The 11,903-nt window shown below is 44.1% G+C and overlaps 1 protein-coding gene across 3 annotated transcripts in view; it reads right to left on the bottom strand.

The window, feature by feature from the left end:
- Positions 1-249: 249 nt before the first annotated feature.
- LOC110329754 (interferon-induced GTP-binding protein Mx2) overlaps positions 250-11,903 on the bottom strand; it is a 25,742-nt gene continuing 14,088 nt past the window's right edge. For all 3 annotated transcript variants that reach the window (XM_029544507.1, XM_029544506.1, XM_029544505.1), the window contains exons 8-14: positions 9,316-9,394; positions 8,776-8,898; positions 8,231-8,372; positions 4,588-4,746; positions 4,030-4,106; positions 2,343-2,594; positions 250-780 (exon numbers count right to left, since the gene is read on the bottom strand). In XM_029544507.1, the coding sequence (XP_029400367.1) occupies positions 550-780; positions 2,343-2,594; positions 4,030-4,106; positions 4,588-4,746; positions 8,231-8,372; positions 8,776-8,898; positions 9,316-9,394 (1,063 nt within the window). In that variant the 3' untranslated portion in view covers positions 250-549. The remainder of the gene's footprint in view (positions 781-2,342; positions 2,595-4,029; positions 4,107-4,587; positions 4,747-8,230; positions 8,373-8,775; positions 8,899-9,315; positions 9,395-11,903) is intronic.

Below are 11,903 nucleotides of genomic sequence, written 5' to 3'. Positions count from 1 at the left end.
TCCCTGCAGACCATTGCCCATGTGCACAAAGCATGCACGTGTTTGATAGTTTGTCTTTCCAAGCTTGTTTTCACTTGCTGCGGTCCCTAGGAAGTAAACCCTCCTTGGTTCCCAATTCCAAGGGGCTTTAGTCATCCTTTTTTTTCTCGATTTGCCCTCCACCCTCTGCAGTCCTGTGCAAACCCTTCCCCCAATTCAAAGTGAGTCAAAGAAAAGTGGTTTATTAAGGAATGCAACAGGCAGAGCCCATTTGTACATCAAATATTTGTTCCTGGCAGAGTGCTAAAAGGTAGAGGACTCGGTGTGCAAGAAAAGTACTCAGGGTGAAGCTGTTGTCTTATCGGCACAGTGGCTTCCTCTACCCATCTACTTGCTGAGCTTTGAGAGCCTCTTTCTCTTCCTCATCTCAGAGTGAGCAGAAAGCTCCTCCAAATCTGAGTGCTAGCACTTATCAGGGGGTAAAGGCTGGTGTTATAGCTACCAGGAAAGCCAGGGGCCCTTCTGTCCCTGAATCGGTATCCAGGAGACACAGGGAAGGGCAGAGCCAGCTTAACCAGGGAATTTGGCTAGCCGGCGCCGAGCCTGGGCCAGCCTTGCCAGCCTCTCCTTCAGGAATTTCCTCTTCTCACTGGTGTCACTCTGCTCCTTCAGGAGCCAGCTGCAGGAATCCTTGTCCTGCAGGAGCTGGAGCATGCCCTTCTGCAGCTGCTCAGCGAACATTTTCAGGATGAAATACTGGATGATCAAGGGAACGTGGCTGGAGATGCGGTTGTGAGCCTCCTAGTAGAGGGAGACACAGAAGGCTTGAGGGAGAGGTGCAGGGAGCCTGAGCTTACCATGGTATCTTTGAGTAGTGAGATCCTGGTCTCCCTCAGGCCCCTCAGTGCCCTGGCAGAGCAGGTTGGAAGTGGCAGCTAGACTTTGGATTCCGTCAGTTTCCCTGACCATCAAATGGATTTTCAATGGAAAAGAGTAGTATGTAGTGGAACACAGTCCACAGAGACACCCCAACTCCATTTCAAACTGGCTGACTGCTCTGCTGAGAGCATTGCTCACCTGTCCTTAAGACCCAAGCTTCTCAATAGACGGGAAGTATGGCTAGGCAGAGTCTAAATGAGCTGCCTGAAGGAAGTCAGCCCCCACCTGCCCCATCCACTGTCCTAGCTAACAGCTCAGTTTTCCCAATCTTGAGACAGTTTGCTCTCCAAGTTATATGTCATCTGCTTCTGTTTTCCCATCTGGTGTCTCCCAGGTACTCATTTTTCTTCTTTAGAATAGAAGTATACCATGACCACGGCTTTCTGGAGATGATTAAATGGATGTCACAAGACACCGGAGTAAGAAGATGCCAGACAAGGGATAAGTACCGGGTCACAGTTGGGGTAGAAACTTCAAGTCATAGCAGGACATAGGACAGATGGCTAGGGTGTGGCCCATGTCATCTCTGAGAAGTAAGATCTGGGCAGATACAGGGACTCTCAGGCCCCTCAGTGTCCTGGTAGAGGGCTGAGGCAATGGGAAAGAGTGAGGTGCAGAAGTGAGGGGCATAGAGAAGGCACAGAGACCCGAGACATTCAGTCATGGGTGCTTTGGGTGGGAATAGGGCCTTGGCCAAAAGGAAGGGATGATGTCTGCAGCTCTGATCCACAGTATGACATGTAGAGACATTGACGACATTATATTCTGAGAAAAAAAGCCAGTCAGGAAGGATAAAACCTCCACTCCACCACTTACTGAGGTCCCTGGAGTTGTCAGAGTCCCACAGACAGATAGCAAACCTGGTTATCTACAGGTGCATGGCCATAGGACCCAGGAACCATGGGCTTGGCCACATGACAAGGCTGGCTTTCTAGCAGCCAGTGATTAGGACAAAGGTCTGTACACGAGAAGGTAACCATGACATCCTCTGTGTGGATGCTTCAAGTCCCTGTGGCTCTTACTGAGTAGGACCTGCTGTTACCTGGGTTACATGCTGTATGCCCCACTAAACAGGTGTCAGGATCTAGCTCCTACTTGATGAGTGCATGGAATCTCAACACTGTTAAGGGCCCTACACTCCATCACTGGTGCTCAGGATGGGGAAACTACATCTTACAGAGAAGAAAGCTGATGTCCTCAGAGTCACAGCCAGGGCCGCACGGACCATAAAAGGCAGCTGTCTATCTCTCTAAGTTACTCGTTCATTTGAAGGAATTAGAACCACTTCCCAGAGGCTCACCTAGGTGCTGTAGGGCAGAGTTGTCCTGAAACCCCTTGCAGACATATACCCTACACAAAGAGACACACAGAAACAAAGGGAACAAGTGGCCTAAAACCCAGTTCCAGTGTGTTCACACACTTACCTGGCGGTAGGCATTCAGATGCTGGAAGATCTCAGCCATGGATGAGTTCTGTAAATCTTGGGACTGAGAGGAACTGATAGTGCCATGCTTTGTCTTCTTCTTCTCATCCTCAGCTTCCTCCTCTCTGACCTTCTGCAAGGCTCCTCTGTAAATTTGGTCCTGGCAGTAGATGATTTGTTCCATCTTGAAGTGAAGTCGGATTGACTTCTCTGCTTCCTTTTCTTGTTCTAATCTGATGTCTTCAAGTTTGGACTGCAAAGAAAGAGAAAAGCAAGCCAATAGTCATCAAGAAATGCTTACCATGGAGGGCATCCAACAGATCCACAAGCATCAAGTCACCAGGCAGAAATAAAAGCAGTCATTACCTGGAAGTAGTCCTTGTTCCTGCCCCCAGCTCAGCTCAGCTATGGGGAGGTCACCTGAGCTGAAGGTGGAAACCAGGGGAAACTGAGCCAGGTATGAGTAGTCCCCTACTACAAGGGTCAATCTTCAGTGTCAACTGAGTGGATTTAAAGATTTGTTTATTTATTTTATATGTGTGTGTGTTGTGTGTGTGTGTGTGTGTTATGTGTGTGTGTGTTCTGTGCGTGTGGTGTGTTTGTGTACCATATTCATGTAAGTGCCTACAAAGGTCAGACAAAGGGTCTGGATCCCCTGGAACTGGAGCTACTGGATGTGGGTGCTGGGAACTGAACCCAAGTCCTCTCTAAGAGCAGCAAGCATTCTTAACTATTGAATCACCTCCCCAGCTCCTCGACTAGATTTAGAATCACACAGGATTTTACATCCGAGCATGTCTAAGAAGGTATTTCCAGAGATGTTTACATGAGATAGAAAACCCAGCCTAATGTGGGCTTTAAGGACAGTCATAGAGGATGGCCTTCACTCAGTATTCTCACTGATGGAATCCAGCCTAGATGGCAACTGTGGCCCCGAGAATTCAGCAGCCCTTCCTTTTCCTCTGCTTCACAGAATATCAGCTATCCTATTAAGCCAATGGGCTTTTAGATGCCTGGATTTCTCATTTGGGGAAGTAAGTTTTCTACGACACATCGCACATGTCAAAGGACATTGGAAGGCTACTGATGGCTCTCTGATGCTTGCCAGTGGTCGCATTTCCCCACCCCTTTCCCTTCTGCCTGCTGGGGTATCAGGGAGCATGGCTACAGGGTTATAAAATGTTCCTCCTTCCTCAGAGACTTACAAGGGACCCCAGTCTGTTCTGTGAGCTTCATTCCTCATCAGATCCCTGTCAGAGTGTCTGGGGCCCTCAGGCCTGACTTTCCTCAGAGCAACTGGTTTACTGTCTGTCTATAACACTAACAACTTTTCTAATAAATGTCTTACTTCCCATAATCCATCTTAATGTCCCCCTTGAGTTCCATATCTGCCACCTTTCACTCAATGGCAGGAGTGTCTTTAAAACATGAGTCTGTGAGTCTCCCTGACAGGGTGCTCATTTGTGAATGTCCGCATTCATCTCTAAATCCTCTCTCCTTCTATTCTTTCCTCCCTTCTCCCTCCTCTCCATGTCCCCATTTTAGTCAGACAGCACCAGTAGCCTCATCACTAAAATTCAAGCAGGAAGTTAATTAAGCACAGAAAAGCAGAAATAATCTCAATCCAAAACACCGATTCTCTACTGTTATATTCATTATGTTTTAAAAATAATACATTTGGTTTTTACCTTGGTAGTTCTGTGAAGGTTAAAAAACTCAGAAAAATTTTTCTCAGAAACACTTGTAAAGGCAGCTCGTACAATTTCTGATTGAAGAGAGAGAAAACCAGTTTAATGTGGTAAGGGGTAACATGTTCACGCTATGCAGATGCAAAACCAGGGCAGAGGTGAGGGATGTGGGCGCTCTCCTGATCTTTCCCTCCATTCTCTTCTCTTTGCCTAACGAAGAGAGAAGTACACCCAGGTTTCAAGAGATAACATATTTGCAGGAGAAGGGTGGCCATCATCTTGCACGAAGGACTCTGGCTGTGCTCTCTTATAGGATTGAGCTAAGGGCCTAGGAGGTTTCGAGATTGTCCTTCGACAGCAAATCTGCCCACAGTGTCAGAATAGATTGGATTCCTGAACACCACAGTAGTATCTGAGATCACAGAAAGCCTGACACTGGCCTAGAACCAATGCTAACAGACAGCTCTGAGGTGCAGCACTGACAATGCCCCCAACCCACAAATAAAATGGCTAAGAGCAACAACAGCATTCTTCAGTGAAACCCTGTGCAGTACTCACCAGTGACCTTGTGCAGCATTTCTATAGCTGGTTCTTCCAGGGTTTTGATTTGTTTTCTTATAATGTTCTCAAATGTTTTGTAATTCACAAACCCCGGCAGTTCTCGGCCACGATACTGCTTTTCAAATGTCCAGACTTCATTATATAAAACAGCATAACCTACAATAGGAGGCAACAGCTACTTGTTTATAAAACCATCTTGCAGATTTTTCTAAACAAACCCATTCTGATCTTTACGAATTTACCAAGATAAAGTGAAACAAATAAATGCCTGCATTTTGAAAAATGCAGGGGGGCTGGAGAGATGGCTCAGCAGTTAAGAACACTGACTGTTCTTTCAGAGTTCCTGAGTTCAACTCCCAGCAACTTTATGGCTCACAGCCATCTGTAGTAGGATTTTATGCCCTCTCCTCGTTTGTCTGAAGAGAGCGAGAGTGTACTTACATACATAAAATAACTAATTAACTAACTAACTAAATAAATCTTTAAAAGAAAAAGGAAAGAAAGAAAAATATTCAGGGTTATAGGGAAGAATACAGTCTCAAGGCTACTTCTCAGTTAAGGCAAAAGGCAGAATCCATCAGGAAACCAGAGGAAAATGCAGCCTCAAAAAAAACCTGAGCATGTGAATTTATGAATCCAACTGGATTTTGACCAAAGAAGAAAGGTCAGAGTACATGGCTCACTAGGCCCTGTGGCCCTTAGACAGCATCATGAGCTGGGTGGGAGGCACCTTCATCAAGGGATGACAGGGGAAATAGGCATCTGATGTCTCCAGTGTGACTTGTTCCCCTGTTCATGACACAAAACACTTAGTCCCTCTCCCCTCTGCTGGAAGTTGGAAGCAGACTCAGATAGCACCAGCTTTCTCTGCGATGAACTGATAATTCATTTTTTGTTTGTTTATGCTTGTTGTTGTTTTGTTTTTTGTTTTTTATCATTTTATATGTTTGGGTATTTTTGCCTGCATATATGTCTATGCCCAGAGTGTATACAGTGCCTCCACAGGCCAGAATAGAGTATCAGATCTCCTGGGATTGGAGTTACAGTTGGTTGTGTGAGTCACCATGTAGGTGCTGAAGAAACCTAAATCCTCTGGAAAAACAGTCACTGAGCCATTGCTCCAGCCTCCAAAGAATATTTGTTAATTAAAAGAAAGCTTACATCATTAAACAAGACATTGACTATATCCAGAGAGTTGTAAGTCAAGCTCTACAGTCTTACCCTTGGTTCTGGGAAGCTTCTGTCCCCTCTGGAACCACTATTCTTACTAGCGGTTTGTATCTCAATCGCTTTATTCTATCTCCAGCTCTGCAGCCTGTGCTCTGCCTCTGTCTATACCATATGTAAACTCTGGGTGTCTTTGAAATGGAATTACAAGACGCAGGCTTGTCACACACCCTGTGACTGGTAGTTTTCACTTAGTATCCTGCCTGCAAGGCTCATCAGCCAAGTACCTTGTGACTCTACTCCTCTTCTGCCTTTCTGTGGGTTAAAACACTCCGCTGAGATACTAAGAGCTGAATTGCCTTCCTCAAAACTCTGGTGCTGTGGTTCTAACCACCCAGCACCTCAAGGTGGCCCCATTTACAGATGAGGTTTTTAAAGGTACTGACTAAGTATAAAGGAGCCTGTTAGGGTGGTCTCTAACCCACTCTGACTTGTGCTCTTATAGGGAGTGATAAGAATGCATAAATACTTAGAGTAGAAGACTTGTAAAAACCTGGGGAGAAATGTCAGGTTTAGAGCAAAAGAATTTGTGTGCTGTCTATTTCCTATAGACTTGTTTTTTTTCACTTCCCCCTGGGAGTGGAAGTGGGAAGCATGTGTTTGCTTCTCTGAGGGGTCACCGCTGTAATCTACAGCAACTGTATCATTTCACATTTCCCATCATTACAGTAGGGTTTCCTTTTTCCCTGCCTCTTCTACAGCATCTTGTAATATCTGCCTTTCTGATTCTACTTTCCCTAGGGCCTGGGACATGAATTATTCCTGTGTTTTCATTCGCATTTCTGATGGTCTCTGGTCATACATCTTTTGAGTGTTTTAATATTCATTTGTCTATCTTCTTTTCAGGATGCCTTTTACACTCCTTTGCCCATTTTCTAATTGGATCTTGTTCTTGTATCTTAGAGTTGTAAAGCTGCTTCATATTCTGTTCTTTAATTGCCCCTCCCCTCATTTATCAGACACAGTGGCTCTCAAGATTTGAAACGGGACAGTGGCTCTTCCCTGGAGTGAAGACACACTGCAGAGCCTATAGTGTTCAGCTTCAGCTATCTGGGCTTAGTAGTGACACCAGAAACTGTGGGCACAGTGAGGACATGGAAAGTTACAGCCTTTAAATAAGTGTCTCATAAAGCTCTCTACAGAGGCACATCACTACCCAAACTGATCACCCATCACATTCTCCACTAGGTTACTAATGGATTCTACATGTGGCCTGCAGGAAATAGAGCATTCCACTTTCTATATCTGACACTCATGCCAAGGGAAGCTCTTTGTCTGAATCTGATTGGTTCAAATCAATTCTATGTCTTCATCAAACAACTTCAAGGAAGGCAAAGACCCTTGGATTTCCTCTTAGGCATGCCAGCACTGATATATGATCAAAGAATAGATTTATAACACTTTTCCCCTGCTTTAGATTCCAAAGATATGAAGATGGAGAAGTGGGGTACCGCAGAGGTAGAGGGCTACAAGCACTTTTATTATCTTCTCATTGCCATAATGAAACACATTGAGACACCCCAGGCTGAAGGTCTTGCACAGGCAGCAGTTTCCTCCAAGATTAAAACTTTCCATTTTGGAGGGATACTCCTAAGGCATGAGATGTTAAAAAGGAGGTGAAAACAAAAAAAGAAAAAGGATGCTCCTAAGGAAACTAAAATACTACAACCTCCCGGGAAGCTCCTTAAACTCAGGAAGTAAACAACTGAATGATTTTAGGAAATCCCTGAAACTGATAAGATTCACTAGGCCCCCTCCTCAAGTGTATATAAACAACTGGGCTGCCTGGCAGAAGCATAGATAAGTCAAGCTGTCTGGCACAGGCTCAGACCAGTTGAGCTACCCAGAAATGAACTCTTTAACCTATTAAGCTGCCTGCAGGCTGTGCAATCACCATGGGCAATCACCTATTCTGGGGTGGGCTTTGAGGGCACAGATGTCTCTGAGTCATTTCTGTGCTTGTAATCACCCATATCCCTGTAAGTAACCTCCCCCCAAAACCCTCTTTATTTCACCAAGTTAGACTTTGGTAGTATCTGTACTTTGGTCTGTTGTCAGGTCCTTATCTTGATGGATTATCCAAGTTCATAAGTAGAACTACATTTCTAGCGTACTGACATTGAAAAGTGAGTCTTTAAGAAGTGACTAGGACATGATTCCCTCATCCTCACAGAGGAGATGTGTGTCCTCAGATCAGAGGACAGAGGAAGCTGATTCTCCTCTTCCTCACACAAAGACCAGGCTAGATCATCTTGGAAGCAGAAATGAAGACCTCACACTAGACACCCCATCTTCTGGGACTTGACCTGGGACTTCTTAGCACACAGAACTGTGAATGATGAACTTCTGGTGTCTATAACAATGGAGTGTAAGACTGTTAAGGATAGCAACACCGACTGAACAAGATACCCACCTTTTTGGAAATTCTTTTCGATCTCCTTACTCCAGGACAAGAACTCTTTTCGGAGCCTGGTAAACAGGCGACATTCTCCCTCTGACACATTCTCTTCCCCTTGTATGAGGGCAGTGATGTCCTGGTTAAAAGCATTGATTTTCTGTCAAGAAGAAAAACATCAGTCTAAGCAGAGATTTTTCAAGTAATGGATAAGTTAGTGAAAGGGCATATGTACCCTGAAGGCAGGAGTGTCACCTTGACCTCGTGGGTGGGCCCAGCAGAACAGTATGGAGAAGGGATTTTTGCAGCAGGAAATAGCTCCCTTACCCCTCTTCCTTTGAGATACTCAGGGAGAACTCTTCTTTCAATGTGGTTAAAAGAAAAATGCCACCCTGCTCCACCCTGGACTCAACCACGGTCTCTGTTTTGACTCCCCTTTTAACACTAAATGGGAAGGATGCATCTCTATCAGCTTTGGAGGCATGAGATCTAAAGAGCATCAGACAGATTCCTGTGTAGAGAGTGATGTAGTCACCATGTCTGGAAACATAGACAATGCTCACTTCGATCAGGAAGAAAGTTTTTTCGCTGTCATCTTCTGGTATGTCCATACCATACTTCTGCAGCTCCTCACTTGCTCTCTGGTGACTTTCCTTTATTTGATTTTCTAACAAAGGAAGAGATTTCTGAAAAGGAAAGAGGTGAATGGAATATAGAAGTTTAGACTGGAATGCAAAGGAGGATCTAAGCCTACTCTACACAGTCATCATGGCACATGGATAACATTCTAAGGTCCTGAGACAATTTTCCTGGTGCAGAGCAGTACTTGAGAAACATCTCTTTCCACCCAGGTTTGCCCACACCTCCATCTGGTACATAACCCTGTCCACTGTATATGGTTGGTTCTTTAAAAAGCCACCCAGGGACAACTCCTTCTGTCAGAGACATAAACTCTCTGAAGGAAAATGCCACAAAGCACCTTCTAGTAGCTTCTAAAACAGAAGATGTTGGAACAACACAAGACTCCTAAACTTATGTGTTGTTTTCAACAGGTCAACAGGTGCCAAGAACTCTTGTTTCCAAGCAGGATCTTTATAGCTTACACAGATGTGTGAGATGAGCTCTGCGGTCAGTCTCTCTGCCAGGCAGGGCACTGTGGCCTTCCCATCCTCCAGAAGAACTCTGAGGGAAAAGGAGAGAGGGTTCCATCAGACCTGGCCAGAAAACAAGTCTGCAGCCTGCTGTGGGTAGGTCAGGGCAGTTTGGGTATTATTAGTGAATGGGATACCTACTCAGAGGTGGGTTTGTGGAATGATGCAGGGGAATCAGCCTGGATAGTTCTACAGTGGGCTACAATGATCCCCCGGGGCTCATGTAATCATCAGAGTAAAATCTGCTTTCCACAAAACACGTGTACACAACTATATATATGTTATCATAGTACACATATCCCTGTCCATGTGTGATACACATGAACACACACACACACCAACATACAACCTTCCATGTGTGGTAAGTGAGTAAACAGACACATTACATGTGTTGGAGTAACCTATCCCCACAGACATTTTATCAACTGGCTATGAAGGTATGTCCCTGTATTCTCTATGGTTAATTGCTGTGCTGGCAGTGCCAGTTGCTGGCAGGATATATGGTACTGTCATTTCTATAGCTCACAATACCTACTTTCTAAATGTAAATGTTTGTCACTTTGTCATCTGCCCAAAAAGATGATTCTCTGAGATTATCATGTTAAAAAAGCAAGCTGCCATGAGGGAGGTCATGTAGCTCTCAATCTGGCCAGCTCTAGACAGACAGCACAGTCTTAGACTACTGACTGTCTCAGAGTAAGCTGTGGAAGCTCTCCCACTATGCTAATAACATTTTTGTATGAGAAAGGAGTGTGGCTCTTGATGAATAAAGAGATGAAGGCTAGAACTGAAGCAGAGGAAAAACAGCAGCAGTACTGGGAGATTCAGCAGAGGGAGCCATGTGACAGAGACACAGAGGTAGGGAAGACAGGTGGAGTCTAGATGGCTAGCTGAGGGACTGCCCCAGAAAACAGGCTAGCAACCTTGTACTGTACAGTGACTTGTACTATACTGTGTTAAACCCCAAGCAGGAACCCCCCCCCAAAACACCTGCAATATGCATGTATAGTACATATTAATATACATACCCTTCCATATGGGCTACACATATGAGTATAAACATGCACATTCACATGCATAATACGCAGAAATATACACAATACATATAGATCCAGGTTTTATACAAATTCACTGACATGTATTTGCATATGTGTGATGAAAAAGTAAAGTGGGGAGACTCACCCTGGCCCAAGACAGGATTTATGCCATGAGCTTTGAAAGGCATGAAGCTATACTAGCCTCATGCTACCAAAATCTGTGTTCATACAGTACACTGTTATGCTTAGGATACAAGGCATAAGGAAGTTAGAACTCTTCCTGCCTGTGACGGCTTACTCTTATTAGGGATCCAATTTCTACACTGGTCATTTATTTAAACAAATTAAAAAAAAATACTAAAATAGAAATGGAATTGAATGGAAGCTTTTGTTTTGCTTTTTTTGAACCAGGGTCTCTCTATGTAGCCCCTGGTTGTCCTAAAACTCACTATGTAGACTAGGCTGGCCTCTAGCTCCTAGAAATCTACCTATCTCTGCCTCTCAAGTGCTGGGATTAAAGACATGCACACAATGGAAACTTTTAAAGCCAGAAAAACTTGGAAAGATGTATTCCAAATTGGTGAAAAAGCACAAATGTCAACCCAGACTATAATACTCAGCAAAGTTATCTATTAAAATTGATGGAGAAATAAAAACTTCCAAGATAAAAACAGATTTAGGGAATTTATGACTGCTAATACAGCTTTACAGAGTATTCTGGAAAAAAAATACTGGGATCTGAAGAGAAGAATAAACATACCCAAGAACTTATGGGGAATAAATAGGCAATACCATAATAGTCTATCAAAAGAGATCAAAGAACACCACAAAATCAACACCAAACCCATGCATGGTAGTGCTCTCTGTGAACCTGGTCTACATAGTGAATTCCAGGACAGCAAGAACTGTATTGTGAGACCCTGTCTCAAACGCAAGATCAAAAACAAACAAAACAAAACCAATGACAGGAATTAGTACATACCCATCAATAATAACTCTAACTATTAAGTCTGAGAACTCTAAGAAAGACAAACTAGCAGACTAGATCTGAATATAGAATCCATCTTTTTTGCTGCCTCCAGAAAACACAGCTTAGTAGACATACCCTCAGGGTAAGGGTAGAAAAGCAAATGAATCTAGGATATGAACAGGATAGATATTCTAATATCTAATAAACCTAAAACTAGACAAAAAAAGATAAGAATGGGCTGGGCATGGTGGTGCATATTTTTAATTCCACCACTGGGGATACAGAGGCATGAGGATCTCTGTGAGTTCAAGGCCGGCTTGGCCAGCCTGGTCCACAGAGTGAGTTCTAGGATTGCCAGGGCTACACAGAGACACCCTGTCTCGAGAAATAAAAATCAAAACTATGAGGGGGTGGGGGACAGAAGGAGGGACACATTATACTTACCAAAGGAATGAAATACCAAAAGGACACTACAATCTTAAACATGTAGACACTAAACACAGGGCTATCTTATCTCAAAAAGAAAAAAAAAA

The sequence above is a fragment of the Mus pahari genome, chromosome 12 (assembly GCF_900095145.1).
Source record: "Mus pahari chromosome 12, PAHARI_EIJ_v1.1, whole genome shotgun sequence".
Classification (NCBI taxonomy): Eukaryota; Metazoa; Chordata; class Mammalia; order Rodentia; family Muridae; genus Mus; species Mus pahari.
This window is presented reverse-complemented; position numbering and strand designations above follow the sequence as displayed.